The 22,914-nt window shown below is 43.4% G+C and overlaps 1 protein-coding gene across 1 annotated transcript in view; it reads left to right on the top strand.

The window, feature by feature from the left end:
• The window catches only part of LOC142138799 (bridge-like lipid transfer protein family member 3A), an 89,659-nt gene that overhangs the window by 32,190 nt on the left and 34,555 nt on the right, over positions 1 to 22,914 (top strand). Inside the window, exons 3-17 of the mRNA XM_075195758.1 lie at positions 155 to 193; positions 304 to 395; positions 515 to 704; positions 804 to 941; positions 4,227 to 4,391; positions 4,483 to 4,657; positions 6,296 to 6,364; positions 9,754 to 9,900; positions 10,109 to 10,182; positions 10,264 to 10,390; positions 10,494 to 10,684; positions 10,901 to 11,910; positions 17,373 to 17,512; positions 21,953 to 22,032; positions 22,166 to 22,283. Of these exons, the coding sequence (XP_075051859.1) occupies positions 155 to 193; positions 304 to 395; positions 515 to 704; positions 804 to 941; positions 4,227 to 4,391; positions 4,483 to 4,657; positions 6,296 to 6,364; positions 9,754 to 9,900; positions 10,109 to 10,182; positions 10,264 to 10,390; positions 10,494 to 10,684; positions 10,901 to 11,910; positions 17,373 to 17,512; positions 21,953 to 22,032; positions 22,166 to 22,283 (2,755 nt within the window). The remainder of the gene's footprint in view (positions 1 to 154; positions 194 to 303; positions 396 to 514; positions 705 to 803; positions 942 to 4,226; positions 4,392 to 4,482; positions 4,658 to 6,295; positions 6,365 to 9,753; positions 9,901 to 10,108; positions 10,183 to 10,263; positions 10,391 to 10,493; positions 10,685 to 10,900; positions 11,911 to 17,372; positions 17,513 to 21,952; positions 22,033 to 22,165; positions 22,284 to 22,914) is intronic.

Here is a 22,914-nt window from a genome sequence, read left to right as displayed (position 1 = left end):
ATTAACAGATATCCCTGCTTAGGATTAATTGTGTCAAATGGCAGGCACTTTTCTATGAAGACTGAAGTTTTACTCTATCAATGTTATGGAAAATATTTTTAGCAGTGTGCAGCATATATTGTGATGACACTTTTTATCACATTTTGTTCGACAGATACAATGGACCAAACTGAAAACTCATCCAATTTGTCTGGTAAGCAGACTTTTTTAAAGTGAGTCCTTATATCGTTGCACTAGAGATGCTGGTCAGAGGGATGATTTAAACATTTGTGTGTGTCTGTGCTGGTATTGTCATGCCTACAGATGCTTGATAAAGTGGAGATTGAGATGAAAACATGTGAGGACCCTCGACCTCCCAACGGACCTTCCCCTATAGCACTTGCTGCAGGTCAGAGGTAAGAATTTTAGTTTGATTTTCTTCCACCTCAGCCCCTAATTCCGCACCAGTTTGTTATTGTCAAAATGGTGGGACGTAATTGGTTATACTAGTCTCTCCTCTCTTATGATATACTAGTGAATATGGGTTTGCAGAGAAGGTGGTGGAGGGCATGTTCATAGAGGTCGGCTGTGTCAGTATCAAGATTGAGTCTCACACATTTCGTGCATCGCTACAGCTCTGGCAGCTTCAAGGTTACAGTGTCAGCCCGACTTGGCAACAAAGTGATTTACGCTTCACACGCCTCACCCATCCACAGCGAGGAGAGGTCATTTTATTTTTCAGATATTTTTCACATTCACTAGGCTACACGATAGTTGTGAAATTCCAATGTGTCTCATTGTAACTTATCACTCTTCGTTGTCAGGTTCTCACATTTAAACAGGTGACTTGGCAGACACTTCGCATTGAAGCTGATGCATCAGATAGCTGTGAAGATGCCCCAACTACTCCCTTACGTCTACTTACCAATGGGGGACAATTGAATGTTACACTTAAAAGAAGGGTGAGAAATAACAAACCTAATTTTCTCTTAAATCCTTAGTGACACCAGTCCTACATATATGGTATACTGTGCCATAATATAAACTCAGTGGTTCCAGCCACATGGTCACCTCTACAATAGAATGTTATGCAAAGTGAGACCATATTCATTATGTCACACATGAAAGACTCAGAGGATTTCCTGGCCTTAATTAAAGCTCTTTCAGTTGATAAAAATGGTAGTTCAACATGTCGGATTTAGTTTGACTGCATTTAAAATTAGACTGGCTAAACTATTAATTTGATAGCATATAAGTACAATGTTTGGTACACTACCTCTAAGTAAATACAAAGTCCTTTGCTTTCTCCTTCATCCACTCTGGGGGACACTGCTACCATGGAGTTGTATGATGGTGCATGGAGTTGGCACTTAAATAGTTAACTAAGTTTGCTGCTGACTCCTCCCCTCTGCAACCCCAGATCTCAGTTTTGTTTAAGTACCCAAGGGCTGGTTTCAGCACTGCTCTGCAGTACTTGCTGCTAGATTAGGTTTTTATTATTTTCTTAGTGTTACTGACATGTCAGTGAGGTTAGGAGTGGATTAGTGTTATGCTTTATACTGGTTCACTTAGTTTTTAAATGGAAGATAGTTCAGTTTTTAAAAAAAGAACAAGAAAGAGATAGAAAAGAATTAGGCAGTGACAGCCACTATGTGACTGTCGCTGTATTCTCCCGACGGGTCCGGCGCTGCCTCTGGCATAGAGCGGGGGGACTTCGGGCCATTTTCAGGGAACTGACAAGTCTCCCGCTGAGGCGGAGGGGGGACTTTGTTTCTTTTGCGTTGCAGCCTTTCAATCTGTGCTCAGATTGTGGCCAGATGAAAACCAAGGAGAGCTATAATAAGCAAAAACCTCCAGTGAGCGGGTAGGCTAACCCTCCCCAATGCAAAAGCCTCCAGTGCAGTGAGTATAACGGAGACACTTCCCCTGCTGATTGGTGCACTCCAAAGGCAGGAAAATTCAGCTGGAGTTTACTTCAGACGGACTCCTGACTGAAATAATGGAGAATCCATCTGCTTCCTTGACAATTGCAAGGAAGGCAACTAAGACAATGGTTGGGTCCCCCTTTTTTAATCTGGAGACCCAACGACTCAGACTCTCCAGGGAGACTTGTCAACCTCTGAAATGGTGGCTAGTTCAAGAGCTTCTGATGATGGGCCAATCTCTTGTCCTGTGGTCTTGGATTATAGTGACCACAGATGCCAGTCTGAAGGGCTGGGGAGCTGTTGTTCTCCAGCTTTGTCTCCAGGGTCTCTGGACAGACAAGGAGGCGCTTCAGCCCATAGATGTTCTCAAGCCAAGAGCCATGCTGTTAGGCCCCCCACGGAGCTCAGTCTCTCCTTCAAGAAAAACCAGTTCACCTCCAATCCGTCAATGCCGCTGCAGTGGCATATGTAAGTTGCCAAGGAGGAATAAAAAGCACAGGAGCTATGCAGGTAGCGGAACAGGTCGTCTTGTGGGTGGAGAAATTCATTACAGCGATTTCAGCAGGATTTATTCTCAGCAGGCATGTAATTTTTCCGGGAGAATGGGAAATGCATCCTCAGGTGTTTCAGGAGTTGGTCTGGAAATGGGGCTTGCAGATCTGTATCTGATGGCATCCAGACACAATCACTAGGTTCCAAGATTCTGCGCAAGAACCAGAGTTTTTCTGGCTGTGGTGGTGGAAGTAATGTCCATGAGGTGGGATTCCTGTTTAGGATATCACTTTCCACCAATTCCGATGATCCTGCGGGTTCTAAGGCGAGTACTGTTGGAAGGTCTTCCGGTCATTCTGGTGGCACCGAATTGGCCCAGGTGGCTCTGATTCACCAACATCTTGCTTCCAGTGGAAGGGTCAGGCTGGGCTCTTCCTCTCAGGCCTGATCTTCTCAGTTAAGAATCATTAACACCATCCAGCCTTACTTTCGTCTGGCTTTAATGACGTGGCTGTTGAAGCCGACCTCTGGCAGTCAAAGAGGTTCTCTTACAGGGTAGTGGAGACCCTCATAAAGGCTCAAGCTGGTATCAACCAAGATCTATCACAAGGTGTGGAGGATCTATGTACAGTAGTGCGAGAAGAAGTGTCATAATCCTGCCTCTTTCAGATTAGCCGTTTTCTGGCCTTTCTTCAGGATGGGTTAGAAACGGGACTAAGACTGAGTTCTTTGAAAGTCCAGGTCTCTGCGATTTCTATTTTCTTTCAGCTCTGGCTGGATTTCCTCCCTGACGTTTGTACTTTCCTTCAGGGAGTGATTCATGTTCAGCCTCCCAATGTTCCTCCGTTGGCCCCATGGGATTTGAACCTGGTTATTGAGGTTCTTCAGCTCCCTCCATTCGAACCCCTAGAGTCGGCTGATCTGCGTCTCTTGACGTGGAAGGTGGTGTTTTTGCTGGTCATTGCATCTGCTCAACGTGTGTCGGAGCATGGAGCTTTGTCCTGTATTGTTCCTTATCTGGTGTTCTATGAGGATAACATGGTTCATAGGACTGTACCTACTTTCTTGCCTAGGGTCGTTCGCCCTCTAGAGAAGGGATTACTCCTTCTGAGCCTTCTTCCTATGTTAGTCTGGACGTTGTCCGTGTTAAAGTGAACAGCACTTCTGCTGGTTGCAGGTTTGACTCTTTTTGTTCTTTACGATTCTCATAGGAGAGGTTGGCCGGCCACCAAACAGACCATTGCTCGTCGGATTAGGTCTATGATTAAGCTTGCTTATGTGTGTAGAAATCGGCCTGTGTCTCAGGTTCTCACGGCGCGGTGGGGGCTTCCTGGGCTACTCGCCATGGGGCATCTGCAGAGCAGCTGTGTAGGGCGACGACCGGGTCCTCAGTTCATACCTTTACAAGGTGTTTGCCAGTTTAACATTTTTGCGTCTGTGTACGCCAGTTTCGGCCTTTTGCAGGCTGATAGACCAGAGCCCACAGAGTGGATGAAGGAGAAAAGATTTTTGTACTTAAGTTAAATCTTTTTCTCTGATTCCATCTGGGGGACACTGCGTTCGTTCCCTTTTGCTGTTCTACGGTTAGTTGCGTTTTTGAGCCCTTTTCTTGGGACTGTAGTATTACTGGGACTGTAGTATTACTGAGGTCTGTGGCGTTGCAGAAGGGAGGAGTCAGCAGCAGACTTAGTTGTTAACTATTTAAGTGCCAAATCCATGTATCGTCGTACAACCCCATGGTAGCAGTGTCCCCCAGATATATTCCGAAAAAGAGATTTAAAGTAAGTACTAAAATCTTCTTTTCTAATTTGCCTTTGTCATTTTTTTCAGATTAAGGACTGTTTGGTGCTGTCCTCCAAGCTGTCATTTTCATTAGATGAGCTGCTTTGGGTCCTCACGGACTCTCAGCTACGGGCATTGCTTTCGTACACAAAATCCTTAAGTGAAGCTGTCCAGAAATCAGTTAGACAGAGAAAGGATATCAGAGTGGGGCAGGTAATGGTTAATATTCTTTTGTTGAACTATTTATTTTATTATACTAATATTTATATCAGAACATACATTAAAATATTATTTTCCTCGACAGATCTCTTCTCCCACTGCTCCTGCTCCTCCACCATGGTCTCTGTCCCCTTCCCATTCTACTTCCTCTAGTATAGGTCAGTATTTTGACAAGTTTGATGTGAAAGAGACCTCTTATCATCTACACATCTCAAGGCTGGAAATACATGTGTGTGATGAATGCCAAACAAGGAGTACAGGTACAAATATTTAAAGGAGGTTAATATATGCGACCAGAGCAAACGTGCTACAACTAGAGTTTCATGCTATATAAAATGACACAAAAAAATGCTTGTTTCTTCGACTACTTGGCACAAATATTTCTATTATAAGGGGGGGTAGTATTCAATTCCCCTTTTTGGTCTAAAGAAAAATGTGGATTGCGCACTATTAGTGTTACTATGTGCATTATAATATTGTGCATTATTACCGTTACTACGGTAATCTCAACGCTGAATTCTACTCGCAGCGATGTGAGCCGCAAGCAAAAATCTGCATCAAAATTGCCGTAGTAACAGACAAGTACATTGTGTAATGATTAGCACTACAGTAGTCGAGACTGCAACTTTTATTGATTCAGTTGTAATCCAATAAAAAATGTTACTGTCTATTTATACAACTTAACATTGTTATGCTGTTTTGTAGGAAAATCTTCTTTGAGAATTTGCTAAGGTGTCTAAGGGATTCTAGTACCTGATTAAATGGGCAAGGCACCATTACTATTACTTATCGCTATGCCACCATGCAGTTCTCTACTCTGTAGTTGTGTCTCATGAAGGGAGTTGTGTGAAGCCAAGTCCACCATATAGCCACAAGCCATATTTGTACAATCCAAGTCTCCACTGCCCCTCAACAGAAGTTAGTGGCAAAAGTACTGCTGTTACTATGGTGGCTAAGATAAGAGTGGGAACCACTCTGTGCTGCCACTTCCCTCCCCCAAATTTTTCTGTTGGGCCTGGCGATGTAGTGTCCAATTGCCAGCAAAAATAGTTCACTGACTTGACAATTGGCAGTGAATCACTATTACAAGTATTGTAACTTTGTTTAAAGGCAGGAGAGATATAAATCTGGACTCACTGAAATAAATGGAAGAAAATAATATGAAGCAATATCAAAACAAAACCCTAAGCATATAACTAAAAATAATGGTTCCTATCTCCCCAATTCCTTCCCTAGCTGTGTCACCCGTTCTGGTGTGACTCATGCATTTTGCATGGGTGTGACTTGCAAAATGGATGTGGCACTGAACCTCCCCAAAAATGCATCAGTATCCACATTTTTATCTGGCCCATGCCCCATTACTCTTGTTCTAAAGATTATTGCAGGTATAACTGAAGTGAGTACTTTTTTCTGGTTCCTGTAACTGTGTCAAACATTGAATAAAGTACACAACATTTGATATCCCTCCTTGCAGGAGGATAAGCTGCCAAATTTTGGGGTGAACTTTGAAGGCTGTAAATATAACTATGGGAAGAAATCATAGAGAAGTGTACTTAAGATATGTATTTGTGTTTTCTACCTCCAATAAACAAATATATAAATAATAAATAAAAAAACGACATTTGTTTTAGATATATAAAAAATAGCTATCGCCACAAAGCCTTGCTTGTGTTGCCAAAACAACATAAATGTATGTGGTTAGACTTAAATAAATATAAATAAATTAAAAGTCACTTTGCAAAAATTGAAATTTGGTCTGGTCAAAAAGGGGCAAAAATTATTTTGTTTTCAAGTGATTAAACATTACTGCAATTTTTCTCTTTTGTTTTCACTGTTGTGATTTGGAGTCTGGTGTTAAAAATGAACTTTGTCACACTTTTTTGTCTCTCTACATTTAGTATCCGGAGGAGCAATCCAGATGACTTTCCGCAGAATCACTTTGGACTATTATCCTTCCCACTGGGCAGGTATGAGGCGGGGTTCTACAATGTAGCATGTGATGTTCTGCTTAACTGTACAGAGCATGCACAAATAAGTGCATACATAAATACGTATGAAGCTCGTTGTTGACTGATTAGATCCCTTCAATAGTAGCAAACAATTTACTACATTTTTCTGTAGTTCTTCTGCTCTGCCAGAAGCAGTATGGTCTGTTTTGACAATTAATAGATAAATCCCCTGCACACTCCAACCCTACCTATTACACCTGAAATTACAAGTGATAGCTATTGATACTTTCCTTTTTGTTTTCAGAAAATGCAGGTTGAAGGAACTTACACATGGTCACTTTTACATGCATATACTATATTCTTACATTGAAGCTTCATGATTGCTTATGTTCTGCTTATAGACCATAACCAGTGTGATCAATTTATTATTTAAAACTATGATTATTTACTTAATGTTGTGTTTTTTGTTAAATCCTTTTATATTGATTTAAATTTAAGATAGCCCCATGAATTGTAATGAACTTTATATGATTTACATATTCAATTTGATTTCAGTTGTGCTGGTGGAAGACAAAACTCCTAAAATAGCATATTCAAATTTGCAATAAAAGAAGGAAAATTCATTTCTGATTCTATGTATGAAATATTTGTCTATGTATATAATAACTGTCTTGTGTCAAGAGTGAATTATCCTTAATATCATGATCATTTGTTTATTTGTAAGTCAGCAACTGAATGCGGTAAAGATGTGAGATAAAGGATTGAGAGGCTCATGAGAGCTTAGTCTAGAGGGAGAGGGCAATGTTGAAACAATAGGAGCTAGAAGGACTCAGATTGGACATAGGACTGGAGCTGGTAGAACATGCAGAGGGGAATAGTCCAAAGGAATAATATCACGTGGGGGATTGGATACTCCATAGTGAAGAGGTGGGTTTTGAGAGTGCAGTTGAAGTTTGGGGATAGTCTGGACTAGCAGGGCATGGAGTTCCATAAGTGGAGAGCAGCAAGGGAGAAGTCTTGCAGCTGGATGTAAGAAATGGTTACCAGAGAGCAGAAGAGGTGTAGATCAAAGGCAGATCGAAGAAGGCGAGAGGGAGTTGTTGAGGTTTTTTTAAGGGGAATAACTTGAATTCTGGAGGAAATTGGGAGCCAGTGCTTGGTACTGCAGAGGAAGGGGAGCACTCAAGAGAAGAAGTTCAATCTCACCACAGCATTAAGGAAAAATTGGTGAGGGGAAGACCAGCTAGTAGGCAGCTGCATTAGTCAAGGGTTTTGAGTGAGAAGGACACATTGTGGCAATGAAGGAAGAAGCTACAAGACTGCAAAAGGGACTGGATGTAGGGAATGAAGCTGAGGGTGGAGTCAAGGATGAGGAACAGGGAAGTGTGGGGATGTCGATCCATGAGGGAGACTAGAGGAGGGGTAGTGTAACTAGGAAGGGGGGGAAGATAATGAGCTCTGTTTTGAAAAGGTTGAAGTTTAGGTAGTGTTCAGACATCCATGCGAAGATATCAGAGACAACGGATAACAGAGAAGTAGAAAGTTCATGGGAGGAGAAGTAGCTTTTCTTTGTAGGTTGCATAGAGGTGATAGTGGAGGGAATATGTGTCAGTTGAAGAGACACTGAATGAGTGAAAGGTAGAAGGTAAACCAGGAGGGAACAGTGCTGTGAAGGATGTCGAGGAGAATAGTTTGGTCAACTGATTTCGAAAGCAGCAGAGAGGTCAAAAAGGATGAGTATGGACCCGTTGTCACTTTTTAGCAAGGGCCGTGTCGGTGGAGGCTAATTGCAGAGGGATCGAGAAAAGTGTGAGCAGAAAGAAAGTGGGTCAGGTGGTTGTACACTAGTAGTGAATGGGGCAGTAAATGGAGAAAAGGGTAGGGTCAATAGATGGTTTTTTTTAAGAATAATCGAGATGCGCGCATGTTTGAAGATGGAAGGAAAAGTGCCAGTGGAGAGGGACAGTTTAAAGAGGCAAGCATTTGGGGGGAGAGTGTGGAGAGGGGGAGGGGGGGGATTAGGGAGTTGGGAGAGAACAGAGTCAAGTGGACGGGTTGAAGGGGAATGGAGAAGTATGAAGACCTCTATTTCAGTAACAGAGAAAGAATTGAGGGGGGGCAAATAGAGAAGTTGGGTGTAAGGTGATGGATCTGGCAAGAGGAATTTTCGTGACAGTTTGTGTCGATTTTGCCTTTGAAGTAGGCCCATTCATCAGTGAGGGATGAGGTGGTGGGGGTGGGCAGAGAAGCAAGGTGACGTGGCAAAGAGGAGATGGATGTTGGTCGACTGGGTGTATATTAGGGATCTGAAGCAGGTTTGCTTGACAAAATAGACAGAAGCATATTAAGACAGTTTAAATTTGTAATGGAGGAACTTTGAGTTTGGAGCTAGACTTGTCATTGGTGCACTGTTGTATGAGAGAACTTTTGCAGATGGAGGATCTATTTTTGAGTGCCAGGGTTGGGGTTTTGGAGTACTGGGCTACGGTGAGTGTAGTGTTGTAGAATTAGATTGCAGCATTAGAGCACGAAAGGGTAGAAATAGTAGAGGAGTGGTTCAAGTAAGGCTGTGAAGAGGATTGAGTCAAGGCCATGTAGGTGACTTGATTTCGGTGCAGGAGGAAAGGTGATGAAGGAGTGATAGTCAGAGAGCAGGCATACAGAGCTTGAGAAGCTGGAGATGACAAAGAGATAGGCAGAACACCAGGTCTAGGGAGTGTTCATCACAATGGATGGGAGATTTTTCCCCTGGGAGAGAATAAAGGAGGAAGTATGCGTTAGGAGTTTAGAGGTGGCAGTGCTAGTAGAGTTGTCGATGTTGAAATCCCCTAGAATAAGAGTGGTTAGGTAGTGGAAATGGAAGTAAAAAAGCCAGGCAGCAACATTGTTAAGGAATTGGGAAACTGGGCATGGGGGTCGATAGATGGCGGCCACAAAGAGTTGGTGTGGAGAGAAGAGACATATGGTATGCACTTCAAAGGAGGAGAAGGAGAGGTATGGCTCTGGGTGATGATATTGAAGGTGCAACCGGGGGACAGTAGAAAGCCTACTCCACCAACTTGTTTGTCACCTGGTTAAGGATTGTGAGAGAAGGAGAGACCTCATAGGAGAGATTTGCAGGGAAGCAATGTCAGAAAGAGGGCCAGGTTTCAAAAAGTCAAGGAGACTTTAAGAGTGAGAAAGGAAAAGGTTGTGAATAAGTGCAAATGGGGAAACTTTTTAGTTTTCTAATTTTTTATTATTATTATTATTTTGATATGTGTATTTTTTTTCAAATTACAAAATGCTTAGGGTTTTGTTATGATGTTGGGAGTGTGTTTCCAATATTGTCTGATAAACCGTATGTATTCTGGATGCTGTTCCAGATGAAATATAGTAAATAGACTAATTTGTCTTTCCCCTTCCAGGGCAGAGCTGCACACATTGGAATCGTTTTACATCTGCAATGGGCACATGTGAGCAGTGGCTACAAGAACTTGCAGAAGAAAGACAGACAAAAGAGGATTTGGATAACAGCATGTTGGGGAAAATGTCTCCAACAAACCATGAGCAGAGTAACTTTCATCCTCCTTTCTACCTCAATAAGACACATCATACATATTTAATATCTTTTATTACTACATTACTTACCTTTCCACTCTTTTTTTTTTTTTTTTTCATACAATGATTGTATAACTCAACATGTGTTGGTATTTCACACATTTTCTTCTTTTTCCCATTCTCCATATTTCATATGAATAATTTAGTTAATTTTGTCATCAGGCAGTGCAAGACCATCTTCTTCACTCTACTTGCGGTCTGTGCTCATTAGAGTAGACGACATGGACATTAATCAGGTAGGAAGATAGAAGAAGACATCAATGGCTAGTTTGTTACTCTGTACTGGCTTGTATACGACCTCACTTCACCTCTTACAGGTATCCTCATCTGGAAAAACGCCTCAGAGACCACCTATTGTTTCATGTCACCGTGTTCCTAGTGCTTGCTCTGCTGTCCACATTCAGTACCTTGAATATTACCGTCTTCCTGGAGAAAGTTTTCCAGGTAACACAGGGATACTGTAACCAATGTCACCCTCCTATTAGTATTATTTGTTTAGTATCCTCATTCTTTATCACATGTCCTCATTAATTTTCTCTTTCTGCAGTGCCTTCTCCTGCTCTGTATATCCAACTCCATGGCTTGCTGCTATACCTTGCTGCCCAGTCCATTTTGTGGTTGAATTTCTTTATACTAGATCTATCTCAGCACCTACAGCAGTTTGCAGCTGTGAATACCACAGTAACTGATGGAGCAAGAGAGTATAGAGATGTACGATTGGATGGATTCAACCTTAAGGTTTGTCTTTTCTTATTGTTTAATCAACTGTGTCTCCACATGTCAATGCTTGCTTTTTATCTCTTAGCATGCATTAACTTGTTTTTCCTCTTCCCAGTGTCTGACCACCTGGCATATATTATTCCTTTATTGTCTTTCCTACTGCTTTCAAATTTTCAATCTGTTGATTTGCATCTTGCACTCATCTTTTATTTTTGTTTTTTTTCCCTTTTATAGATCAAATTCCCTTTGCCGCCTCCTTCCTATAGTCCACCTGAACGCCCCTCTTCAATATGTGCCCATCTTTCCTCAGTTTCCCTCACAAACACACGCCAGGCTCCAGGCTCAACTCTTGACCTTCTCCAAAACACTTTTAGGTCCTTTGCTGCACATGCAGATTTTCATTGCCCTCCAGGGCCTTTGCATCCAGTATTTCTTTCTCATGTGTATCCTTCCTCTGATCCACCATCAACATCCTTATGGAGTTTACACAGCCCTGGCCTATCATGCCATTTTGAGGGCGGGCTTCCTAAACACCAGATACTACTACACCCTATGCCATTTACTGCATGGGCTTGTCTTTTAATCCCTGAACGAAAGTTGCAGGTTATGTTCAGTGTGCAAGATATTGTACAGTTGCAGATGAACCACTACCATTTTCTTACTTTACTGCGCTTCCAGGAGCAGCTGCAGGCTTTGCTTGAAGGGTTGCAAAAACTGGAAAATTCACTGTCACCTCCCTGCCCTACTACAGTCTGTGTTGGTCTGTTGATGCCAGTTGTTACTATTTCTCTTCTACTCCCTGCTTCCACCTTCCCTGATTCCCCCGTTCTCCCAGAGGACTTGGACAGAACCAGTCTTATTGGATCTGAATTGGCAGAAGGGGACATGGGTGATGAAAAGAGAAGGAGCAAGGCAAATCCAACTAAGAAGAATGATATTTTGGATACATTTCTTGGGCTGGAGACAGGACAAGAGACTCAAGTGGAATGTGCTGTACAGCAAGGGAAACCTTCCCAGCTATGTCAACAGAACAATACAGAGCAAGTAGAAGAACTGACACAAGACAGTCTGCATAAGAAGGTGGTGGCTCATGATGCAGTGCAGGCAAAGGAGATTTCTGTAGACATTTTATTGGGAAAGGAGTTTGCACGTGACACTTTGCTTAGCACATTGGGTCTGACACGTGAGACTTTTAGCCTTGGGAAGGAAAGAATGCAGCGCTTCCTGAGTGATGCAAAAAACAAGTGTGTGATACTTTTACCTAAATATATTTCACTATACTTTTTGGCTTTCTCTCAATTATGTCATTTTCCTTCCACTAGTCTCTTCTTTCTGATTCCCTTCTCTTTATTCTTTCTTTTCATTATTCATTTGCTATAATCTTTTAACCTTATTTCTCTTTCATCCATCTGGGGGACACTCCTTAACCATGGGGTTGAGTCGGGGGGAGGAGTCTGGCACCCAAAGAGTTAACTTTTTTCAGCTGACAGCATATCACCCCCGCCAATTCCCACATACCTCAGTTTGAATTGGGTGCCCTTGGAAGAAGGTTGCACCTGAAGAGCTCCAAGAGAGACAGTGAACAGGGTTCACTGGTTATAGGTTTTTTTCCTTTTCTTTTGCAGTTTTTTTCTTTTGACAGTGACGAGAGGCTCCGTGTAAACGGAGCTGACTCGTGGGAGAAGCGCCTGTCGGGGGGGCGGCCCTGCTGACAGAGAGGTAAGAAGCGCTTCTCACAGCGGGAAGCAGTCGGCAAGAGACTCTCCCCGCTGATGTAGGACGGGCGCTGCCATTAGGCAGAGAGCGCCTTTACTGCTGAGGTTCCCCGGAATCCAGCTGGAGTATACCAAGTTCCTCCTCCCATGGGGATGGCAGTGAATTCTTGAGGATGGCGCGCTTTGAGTAGCGCTAGCGGGGAACACATTCTAACAGGTTTTCCCCTAATATAAGAGAAAGGGCAAAACAGTTAAGGTAAACAACACAGAAGGAGAGCCAGTGGAAGGGGAATGTGTTTGAGGAACACCGCTTCCCCCCTCCCCTGTTTAGTGAGCACGTGGAAGATCCCTTTTTTGGCGCCAAAGTTCAAAAGGAGGACAGGTGCAGCAGTCATTTGAAGAGAAGTGCACTGTTGACACATATCTTCCACACTAAGTATCACTTTGTTTCTTCTGTATATGCATGTGTATTATAAGACTGAGGTGTTGAGAGAACTGTGTTTAAGGAAAACTATAAAGTTCTCCAAACCTGTCTTATTTAATCAGAAATACTATGATATGTTAAATAACCTACTCTGTATTTTCTGATAAAGGTTGTAGAAGTGTTTGGGCGTGCCAAACATATTGTCTGTTCCAAATGTATTGCTAAATGGGCCCAGGTGTTCTGTGCTAATTGCAGTCATTACTGAAAAACCTGCTGCAGCCTTTCAGCTTGACTAAAAAAATTATACCTTATACTCTCTATATAGAGGAAAAGGAACAGAAATACTATCTTTTGACTGGTTCATAGATAAATATGTACCTGTATTTTACGGTGTGGTAGCAAAATGGAGAAAGATAAAGCAACAGGATTTCACCTAAGTAGATTGGGCAAATCGCTGTTAGCAGAGACACAGAAGGAGATTCCAGTGGTAGGGTAATGTGTTGAGAAACACCTCTCCCCCCCCCCCCCCGCTGAGTGAGCACGTGGAAGATCCCTTTTTGGGGCCAAGCTTCAAAAGGAGGACAGTTGCAGCAGTCATTTGAAGAGAAGTGCACTGTTGACACATATCTTCCCCGCTGAGTATCACTTTTATTTTCTTCTGTGTGTATGTGTGTGCATGTGTAGACATGTATATTATAAGACAATGATGTGTTGAGAGAACTGTTGTTTATGAGAAAACTATAAAGTTCTCCAAGCCTGTCTTATTTAAATCAGAAATACTATCATATGTTAATATAACCTAATCTGTATTTTCTGATAAATTGGAGAAGTGTTTGTGAATTTTGAAACGTGATTTAGTTTTTCTTATCTTGTGATGGCAGATAAAAGCAAAACAACATGTACCAAACAGAATGTCTGTTCAAAATGTAATGTTAAACTAACAAGTGAACAGCTGGATCAGGGGGGGCTCTGTGCAGCCTGCACTGTGGCTCCTGTGAAACAGCCTATAGACACCGCCACCATAACGGTAGATCCTCCTGAGTGGGCGGCTGCCTTAACACAGGGAGTTAATACCCTTGTAAATCTGTTATCTAAACCAGTTGAGATCCCAGCTACATCTGTGGTTTCTCAGGGTATAACAGTAGGAATGACAGATGAGTCATTTTCCCCAGGGGTCGGTGTATTTCCCTCCCCAGCCCTCCCAGGGGTTTCCCAGATGGGAGAGGTGGGTTGGTCAGCGGTGGCTAAAAGCCTGGACCGGCTTACCCATCTACTGGAGAACCCCAGACACAAGCGTAGTGTTAAAAGACTTAGACAAACAGCTAAAGCGCTGTGGTCAGTGTCACACTCTGAGAGTTCCTCAGAGGAGGAGGGGGAATTGTTGGACGATTCAGATGTGTCCATTATAGAGTCAGAAGGAAACTCTAGGCACCAGGGTATGGACGATCTGGTAAGAGCAGTTCGTCAGACCCTGGGGTTTGCTGAAGTAGAGGAGACGAAGTCTTTGGACCGCTCCCTCTTTAAGAAGGCTTCTAAGCAGGTGGTCAGGTTCCCTCCCTCAGTTGAGTTGAGGGATATTGTAGAGGCCTCTTGGAAATATCCAGATAAAAGGTTCTCTATGCCAAGGAAGTTTGGCGTATTGTATCCCCTTCAGGAGGAGGATATGACCCGTTGGGAACAGGTTGCAAAGGTAGATACACCTGTGGCGAGATTGGTTTGTCAGACTACACTACCTGTACCCGGGTCAGCGACCTTACAGGACGCGACTGGCAAGAAATTAGAATCCCTGCTGAAGTCAATCTTCTCGGCCGCCGGTACTAGCCTCAGGCCAGCATTGTCCTCTACCTGGGTAGCTAGGGCTATGGAAGTCTGGGCAGGGCAGTTAGAGTCTGCCTTGCAGGATTCAGATTTACTGCCTCTGGCCATGCAGCTAAGGGAGGCAGCAGGCTATGTATATGAAGCGGCCCATAATTCGGCCTCTATAGCTTTGTCTATTTCAGCTACAGCTGTAGTAGCTAGAAGGGCGTTATGGTTAAGGGCTTGGAATGCGGATTCAGCGTATAAAAGATCATTACAATCCATCCCATATACGGGTGGGATGTTATTTGGTCCAGAATTAGACTCTTTTTTTTTTACAGACTTCAGGGGGCAAGAAGACGTCCTTGCCTGAAAATACTCCAAGACCTAGGGCTAGGCCTAGGTTTAGTTCTTTCAGACAGCCTCCTTACGGGGGCGGGTCTGGCAGAGGCCAGACTACCGATCCAGGGGCCGTGGAATCCAGGAGACAGTCCCGTAGGGGAAGGTCATCCTTTGCCCCTGTGGCGCGGAGAGCTTCTTCCGCCAAGCTGCCGGATAGACCAGCGGCATGACTACCACCCACCTCTGATTCCAGAGGGTGGGGTGGGAGGACGGCTGCTTGGGTTTGCCCGGCAGCAGACAGGGTCCTCGGTAGACGAGTATGTCCAGAATATCGTGATAGAATTCATGGGACCAGCTCACCTCAGGTTTTGGAAAAAATTACCTCGCTGGCTTCTGTCAAATCAGAAAGAGCTCAGGGCTGTCGATTTGCTTCGTTCAGACGAAGCTATACAGGCTTAGAATTTCCAGTAAGGAAAAAGGTTTTAGTCACACCCATTCAGGGTGCTAAGGCTAGACGAGTTGTTCAGCCTATGACCGAACTTCTAGAGTCTGAAAGGGTCACAGAGAATCCCTTGTCTAAGAATGAGTTTCTTGAGACTAGTGAGGGACTTGGTACGCAGCAGAAGGTTGTCTCCACAGGACAAGTTGAGGTCCTAGATGGAGTGGACAGGCAGGATCCTGTTAGACAAGAGGCTGTCAGTAGCCAGGTCTTTGAATCTGCTGGGAAAGATGGTGACATCTTTCGCGACCTTACTGTTAGGAACTCCCAAGCCAGTACAGTGAAACTCGGGGACTACTCTGAAGGCCCGGTGTTCGCTGGAGCCCCTAGTGGTGGGGACAGACTGGGCTGCGGGCCGACCGAGGGTCGAGTAATGTATACTGACTTAAAGGAGTACCCAGGAGTGGAGTGATTGGCGGGCTGTAGTTAAGAAGGATCCTAGGTCAAAGGGTCACAAGCACAGATGCAATATCCAGAGACAAGCGAAGGGTCAGACGCACAGGCAAAGAAGCAAAATCCGAAATCCAGGCAAAAAGGTCGAGGTCAGAAGAGAAGGGTCACAGGTCCAAGAACAAGCAGGGGTCAAAACACGGGTAGTCAAATCCAAGGTAGCAAGAACCAAACAGATAGCACAAGCAGGCAGCAGGACTGAGGACAGAACGCTATAACCGGCAGTGAGGCTGCAGACCTCACTGCCTTAAATGTACAGGTGAGCCAATCAGAGTCTAGCTCTGCAAATACTCCCAGGAGCTAGTTGACTGAATTAATTACAGCCTAATAGCCAGCAGGCTATTAGATCCCTCTGCGCACGCGCCCGGCTGTCCCCTGTTGCCGGGACGCGGCGCTACACTGCTGGGCGTCCGGCCGTTGCCTCAGCAACGGTCGGGAGTTAGAGGGAAGTGACGTCCCAGTCGTCATGGTGACGGCCGGGACGCTGGGGCAGGCAGGAAGCGAGCCGCGGCGGCTGTGAGTACCGCCACGGCTTGTGACACTTACCCTGGGCAGGGTCCCATCCCAGAGGAGCATTCCCGTGCTCGAGGTACCAGTAGAGGAGGTAGGTCCTCAGCTGCTGGTTGCTGGACAAGAACCAAACAGAAGAACAAAGACAAATAAATATTTGGACGTAGTGAGGGCATTACGTATATATGTTAAGAGATCTGCAAAGATACGTAAGACAGAGTCTCTATTTGTGTTGTTTGACTTTTCCAAACGGGGATGGCCAGCATCTAAGCAAACTATTGCCAGATGGCTTACCCTGACAATCATCGAGGCTTATGTCCAAAGTATTAATCTCCCTGTGCCGAAACATATTGTTGCCCATTCTACCCGGTCGGTTGGGGCGTCTTGGGCGGCTCGTAGTGGAGCCACGGCGGACCAGCTGTGCAGAGCAGCCACCTGGTCCTCGGTCCATACCTTTACGAAATTCTACCAATTTAATATATTTGCGTCTGGGGACGCCTCCTTTGGCCGTAGTGTTCTACGTGCAAGGAGATCAGAGCGGTCCCACCCTTCAGAGGGATTGCTTTTGTAAGTCCCCATGGTTAAGGAGTGTCCCCCAGATGGATGAAAGAGAAAACGGGATTTATACTTAAGATAAATCTTTTTCTCTGAGTCCATCTGGGGGACACTCCGATCCCCCCCGTCTTTTCGTTGTTTTGTCTCCACTCCCCCCTCTGTTGAGTGGTGTGTCTTGGTTGATTGGCCTATCTTCCTAATGGCTTTTGTAATCAAACTGAGGTATGTGGGAATTAGCGGGGGTGATATGCTGTCAGCTGAAAAAAGTTAACTCTTTGGGTGCCAGACTCCTCCCCCCGACTCAACCCCATGGTTAAGGAGTGTCCCCCAGATGGACTCAGAGAAAAAGATTTATCGTAAGTATAAATCCCGTTTTTTACAGTGTATGAAATGTATGTGTGTGTTTTATTTCAGAGACTTTGATGTTTCACACAATCGAATAAGTTCACCGCTCTCTCGTACACAGTCTCTTGATACTGTCTCAGTAGAGGGCTTGGATTTGTTGTCTCTTGACAGTGAAAGTACAGAGAATTTCATACTGAAATTGGATGCAGGTAAATTGATTGACCGTGATTACTTTCCTTAAGTGGAATACATTATTCATATAGGAAGCTAGGATTTAAACTTAGAGACTCTGCGGGTGTGTTTCTATTGCTTTATTAAACCGTTTTGAAATAGATAACACTATAGACAATTTGTTATATTGTTTTTAAATTGTGCATGAATTGTAATGGTTTTATGTCCATTTGTCTTTTTTGTCGTTCTGATGTCTGATACACATTGAATATGAAAAATATAGAATATAAGAACAGAAGACACAAATAAAGCATTAAGAAGCACTTTTAAATATGGCTGAAAAACATATTTAATTTAGCTCTATCTTTACTTATGTTTTTAACACTGTAAAACACATTAGATATGCCTGTGTGCCAATAGCTATAACAATGTGTAAATCTTTAATAAATAATTACAACTTTAGAAAGGCAGACATTATACATAATAGCTTCACTATATTAGCTGATATGTATAAGAACAAATCCTTTATTCTTATTGTCATTATCCTTGTAGATAAGGCCTACATATTCTTATCTTTGTAGAATCAGGGAAACAATATGAAGATATAATGACTAACAATAACATAACAAACAAATCCACAAGAAGATGAGATGGTTCTGTCTGTTAGAGCTTACAATTTATGAGGTGCGGAAATGAAACTTAAGTAACTGGATGGGTTTGTGGAAGCACAGATATAAAGTACACATAAAATCATATATTGATGGAAGATATAAATAGGGCAGTAGCATGTACTGCTGAATGTTGTGAAGGGTGGGTATAGGTGATGTGGTTACAAATGAGTTTAATAGATCTAATGACAGGATACCTAAGGAATTTAATAAGCTTCCCTAAAAAATGTGAAGAGTACTTTGAATGGTAGGTGTTATTTTTAGGGCTTTCCAGGCATTAGTTGCAGTATATAACTTCATGGAAGGATGATAAGTGTTAAGTATTTGAAATAAAGGAGAGTCTGGATTAGGTTGTAGAGAGAAACTAGATATTCAATATTAAAGGGTGCATCATCGTTGGTGGACTATGTGAATCAAAAAAAAAATAATTGTAATGTGGAAACCAGTAACCTGTGCATTGTTTGGCAATGAGTATCTGCATTAGTAATGGAAATCAGTCTGGCAGCTGCATTTAGCTTCTGTTAAATTTTTGCCAGTTTGGTTAGTGCAAAGCCAAATTGTGGTGTTAGAATAGATGAGAAATAACGAGAGCATGAATTAACATGAAGTAGTGTCATTAATGAGGTACAGATTGGGAATGATGTGATTTTTCAAGGGATTGAACGTGGCGGGAGTGAATAATAAAATCTAATCTCAAGACAAAGACTTGGGACTGCTGTCACACACATTGTGTTCCCTACTTCCATTAACATCCCACATGAAATCTATTAGATTGATCTTAAACACATTATTATTGGACACATGGGGGAATTCAGTTGGCCGCGTTACTGTACAAAGTAACGTCTCAATCTTCATCTTCAGGTAACCAAATTTCGTATGGAATTGGTTTGCTCAGTGATCAACAGATTGGAACCTCTGGAGTTTCTGGCGTCTATAGACATTCCTGCATGTTTCTATTTCGGAGAGACATCAGTCTCTGCTTCGTTTCACGCTAGGGAGTTCTCATTTTCAATTTCGGCTCTTCCCTTCAGTCTTTCCACCACACCCAGAGTATTTACGAAGATTATGGGCGTTATGGCGGCAAGATTACGGGCCCAGGGAGTAAATGTAGTTCCATATCTGGACGATTTACTCATCAAGGCTTCCTAGTGCTTGCTCCTGTTTCAACATCTGGCTCTGTCCCTTCATTTCTGGAACGGCACGGGTGGATAATCAGTTATCCGAAATCTCTCAACTGGAACCATCCCAAAGGATGGTGTTCTTGGGACTTTTGATGGACACGGTCCTTTAGAGGGTCTTTCTACCGGGGCAGAAAGTTTGCTCAGTTCTGAACTCTGTTCAGCTGCTCCTTGTTTATCCGCTCCCTTCCATGAAGTTGGGCATGCGGGTTATGGGATTGATGGTGTCAGCATTTCGAAACTCTCCACTACGGTCAGTTCCACTCACTTTCGAGTGGAATCTCTTGGTCAGTGGTCGGGATCTCCTCTTCATCTGGAGCCTCAATGGATTCACCTTTCCAGAACTGCTCGTAATTACCTGGGTTGGTGGCTCATTCAGGATCATCTGATGGTGGACAGGTCCTTTGCTCCAGTGGACTGGGTCCTAGTGACTATGGATGCCAGTCTGCGAGGCTGGGGAGCGGTGTTTTTCCACCTCCGTCTGCAGGGGCTCTGGACCAACAGGGAGGCTCTTCTGCCGATAAACATTCTCGAACTACGAGCCTTGTTACTAGCTCTTCATGGAGCATAATCCTTCCTTCAAGGAAAGTCTGTTCGTCTGCAGTCAGACAGCGGTAGCATACGTAAATCATCAGGGAGGAACAAAAAGCACAATAGCAATGCAGGTGGCGGAGCAGATCTTGTCTTGGGCGGAAACCTGGGTCCCAACGATATCCGCAGTTTTCATTCCGGCAGTAGACAACTGGGAAGCGGATTATCAGACATGCAATCCTCCCGGGAGAATGGTCTCTGCACCCGCAGGTTTTTTAATAGCTGGTCCAGAGATGGGGGCTTCCAGAAGTTTTGCGCAAGGACCAGAGATCCTCTGGCATCTGCGATGGATGTGATGTCAATGAAGAGGGACTTCCGGCTAGGATATCTTTTTTTTTTTTTTTTTTTCTCCAATCCCGATGATTCCTCGGGTGCTACGGCGAGTAAGGATGGGGTGTCGGCCAGTGATTCTAGTGGCGCCAAATTGGCCCAGACGAGTTTGGTTTGCAAACATTTTGCTTATGGCAGAAGGACAAGGTTGGGCCCTTCCTTACAGACCCTATCTACTCAATCAAGGACCTTTTCATCATTCGGAATTACCTTGGTTGGCTTTAATGGCATAGCTGTTTAGGCCAACCTCTAGAGATCCAGAGGTTTCTCCCCTAGGGTACTGGATACACTGCTGAGGGCTCGAAAGCCGGTGTCAACCAGGATCTACCACAGGAGGTGGCAAATTTATGTACAATGGTGTGAGAGGAACTGTCATAATCCGGCATCTTTCAGCTTAGCTAGTTTTCTAGCTTTTCTTCAAGATGGGTTAGAGACGGGTCTTAGGTTAAGTTCCCTGAAGGTTCAAGTTTCGGCGCTTTCTATTTTCTTCCAACGCAGATTAGCTTCCCTGCCTGATGTTCGTAATATTTTTCAGGGAGTGCTGCAAATTCAGCCTCCCGATGTTCCTCCGTTGGCTCCGTGGGATTTGAACCTGGTTCTTGATGTCCTTCAGCAGCCTCCTTTCGAGCCTCTGGAGTCTGCTGACCTCAGATTTTTGACATGGAAGGTGGTATTTCTGTTGGTCATTGCTTCTGCAAAAAGAGTTTTAGAACTAGGGGCCTTATCCTGTAGAGTTCCTTATTCATTATTTCATAAAGATAGAGCGTGCCTTCCTTTTTGCCAAAGGTGGTTTCAGGTTTCCATATAAACCAGGAGATGTGGAGATTGGTTCTGGCCTTTCGGGAAGGGGTGCCCTCTTCTGGGCCTCCTGCGTCGTCATCATGTGGTCAGAGCCTTGAAGGTTAATGTGGAAAGAACTTCTGCTTGTTGGAGGACTGACTCTCTTTTTGTGTTTTACTATTGCTCGTTGGATTAGGTCTGTTATTAAGCACGCCTATGTGAGTATGAATCGGGCTGTGCCTTGAGTTCTCTCAGCGCACTCTACCCATGCAGTGGGGGCGTCCTGGTCTGCTCGTCACGGGGCTTTTGTGGATCAGCTGTGTAGGGCGGCTACCTGGTCCTCTGTCCATACTTTTACACTGTTTTACCAGTTCAACATTTTGACGTTTTCGTTTGCCGGTTTTGGCCGAAGTGTTTTACGGGCTTGTAGACCAGATCATTCCCTCCCTTAGGGGGCTACTTTAGAAGGTCCCCATGGTAGCAGTGTTACCCAGAGTGGATGATGGAGAAAAGAGGATTTTTGTACTTATGTTAAATCTTTCTCCGATTCTATCTGGGGGACACTGCATTTGCTCCCTTTTGCTGTTCTACTGTTTGATTAGATTTGTGCCCTTTTCTCTTGGGACTTTAGTATTACTGAGGTCTATGGGGTTGCAGAGGGAAGGAGTCAGCAACAAGTTTAGTTAACTATTTAAGTGCCAACTGCAAGCGCCCTCGGACAACCCCATGGTAGCAGTGTCCCCCAGATAGGATGGGAGAAAGAGATTTAACGTGAGTACAAAAATCCTCTTTTTGTGTTGTAGTGGAGAATGCGTAATAAAATGTACAACCTCATTTGGAGTTTTGATCACTGAAATCTTTTAAAGACATTTAGCAATTCTTGTGATGGTCACTTTTTTTCATTTTTTTCTTATTTGTGTGTGTGTGTTAGAGATGGCCATTAATGGAGAAACTGTGTCAATGGATCAAGATGACACATCACAGAGCACAGAGGGTCCAGAACCACAGCAGGTTAGTTGAAAATAAAATGCCAATGCTGCACAATGATTGTTTGACACATGTTGCTGATGTTTTTATTCTGAGAGCTTGAATAAAGTAAATCTTGATAGACCAATAGAACCTTCATCCTGGTTCTGTACTCCAGATTCTCACATTGGCTCTTCACAACGTTTCCTCTCTATTACGTGCTCGCGGGGATGATGTGTCCCTTACTCTCCAAGCCATGGACATCAGCTGTGTGCAAAAATTCCACGATGTGAATGGTAAGAGTAAAAATGGATTGATGCATGTGTCAACTCTGGTAATGATTTGGCATTATTTATTATTGGCAAGAATTGTGGCTATTGCACAATTATGTACAGAACTTGTCACATATTCACTTTATACAATTTGACATATCTTTTTACCGTTTCATATTTTTTTTGTATTCGTTATTTCAGCAATAAAATATAGCAACAGCTGAAATCAAAATAAATACACTTTGTATAATATTAACATGTTCATTAATACATCACAATTCTCCAGTATATCAGTGAACTACATATATAGTCAATGAAAAAAGAAAAATATGTGTTGAGACTCCATCAAGAGTTATGACATAAATGCAAAAGAAAATCCATGTATCTTAAAGGAAAATATATGGAGTTGTTTATTTAGGGTTTTAATGTTCAAAATGCAAACGTCATTGGTTTTGAGCAGAGTTGCACAAAAGTGTATTTGTACTACTCTGTTCAAACTTGTTGACATTAGGTTTATGAGGTGGGGGATGGGGTTGGCTATAGAAGGCTCAGTAAGGCCAGGCCCGATCTACACTCTAGTAGAGCGTGATTTTATAAAATTTAACCTCCAGAGGAATAAATTTTCAGCCGAACAAATCATGTTGCACTGCAACTT

The sequence above is a fragment of the Mixophyes fleayi genome, chromosome 2 (assembly GCF_038048845.1).
Source record: "Mixophyes fleayi isolate aMixFle1 chromosome 2, aMixFle1.hap1, whole genome shotgun sequence".
Lineage (NCBI taxonomy): Eukaryota > Metazoa > Chordata > Amphibia > Anura > Limnodynastidae > Mixophyes > Mixophyes fleayi.
The sequence above is the reverse complement of the archived record's forward strand: the minus strand, read 5'-3'. Positions and strand labels throughout refer to the sequence as shown.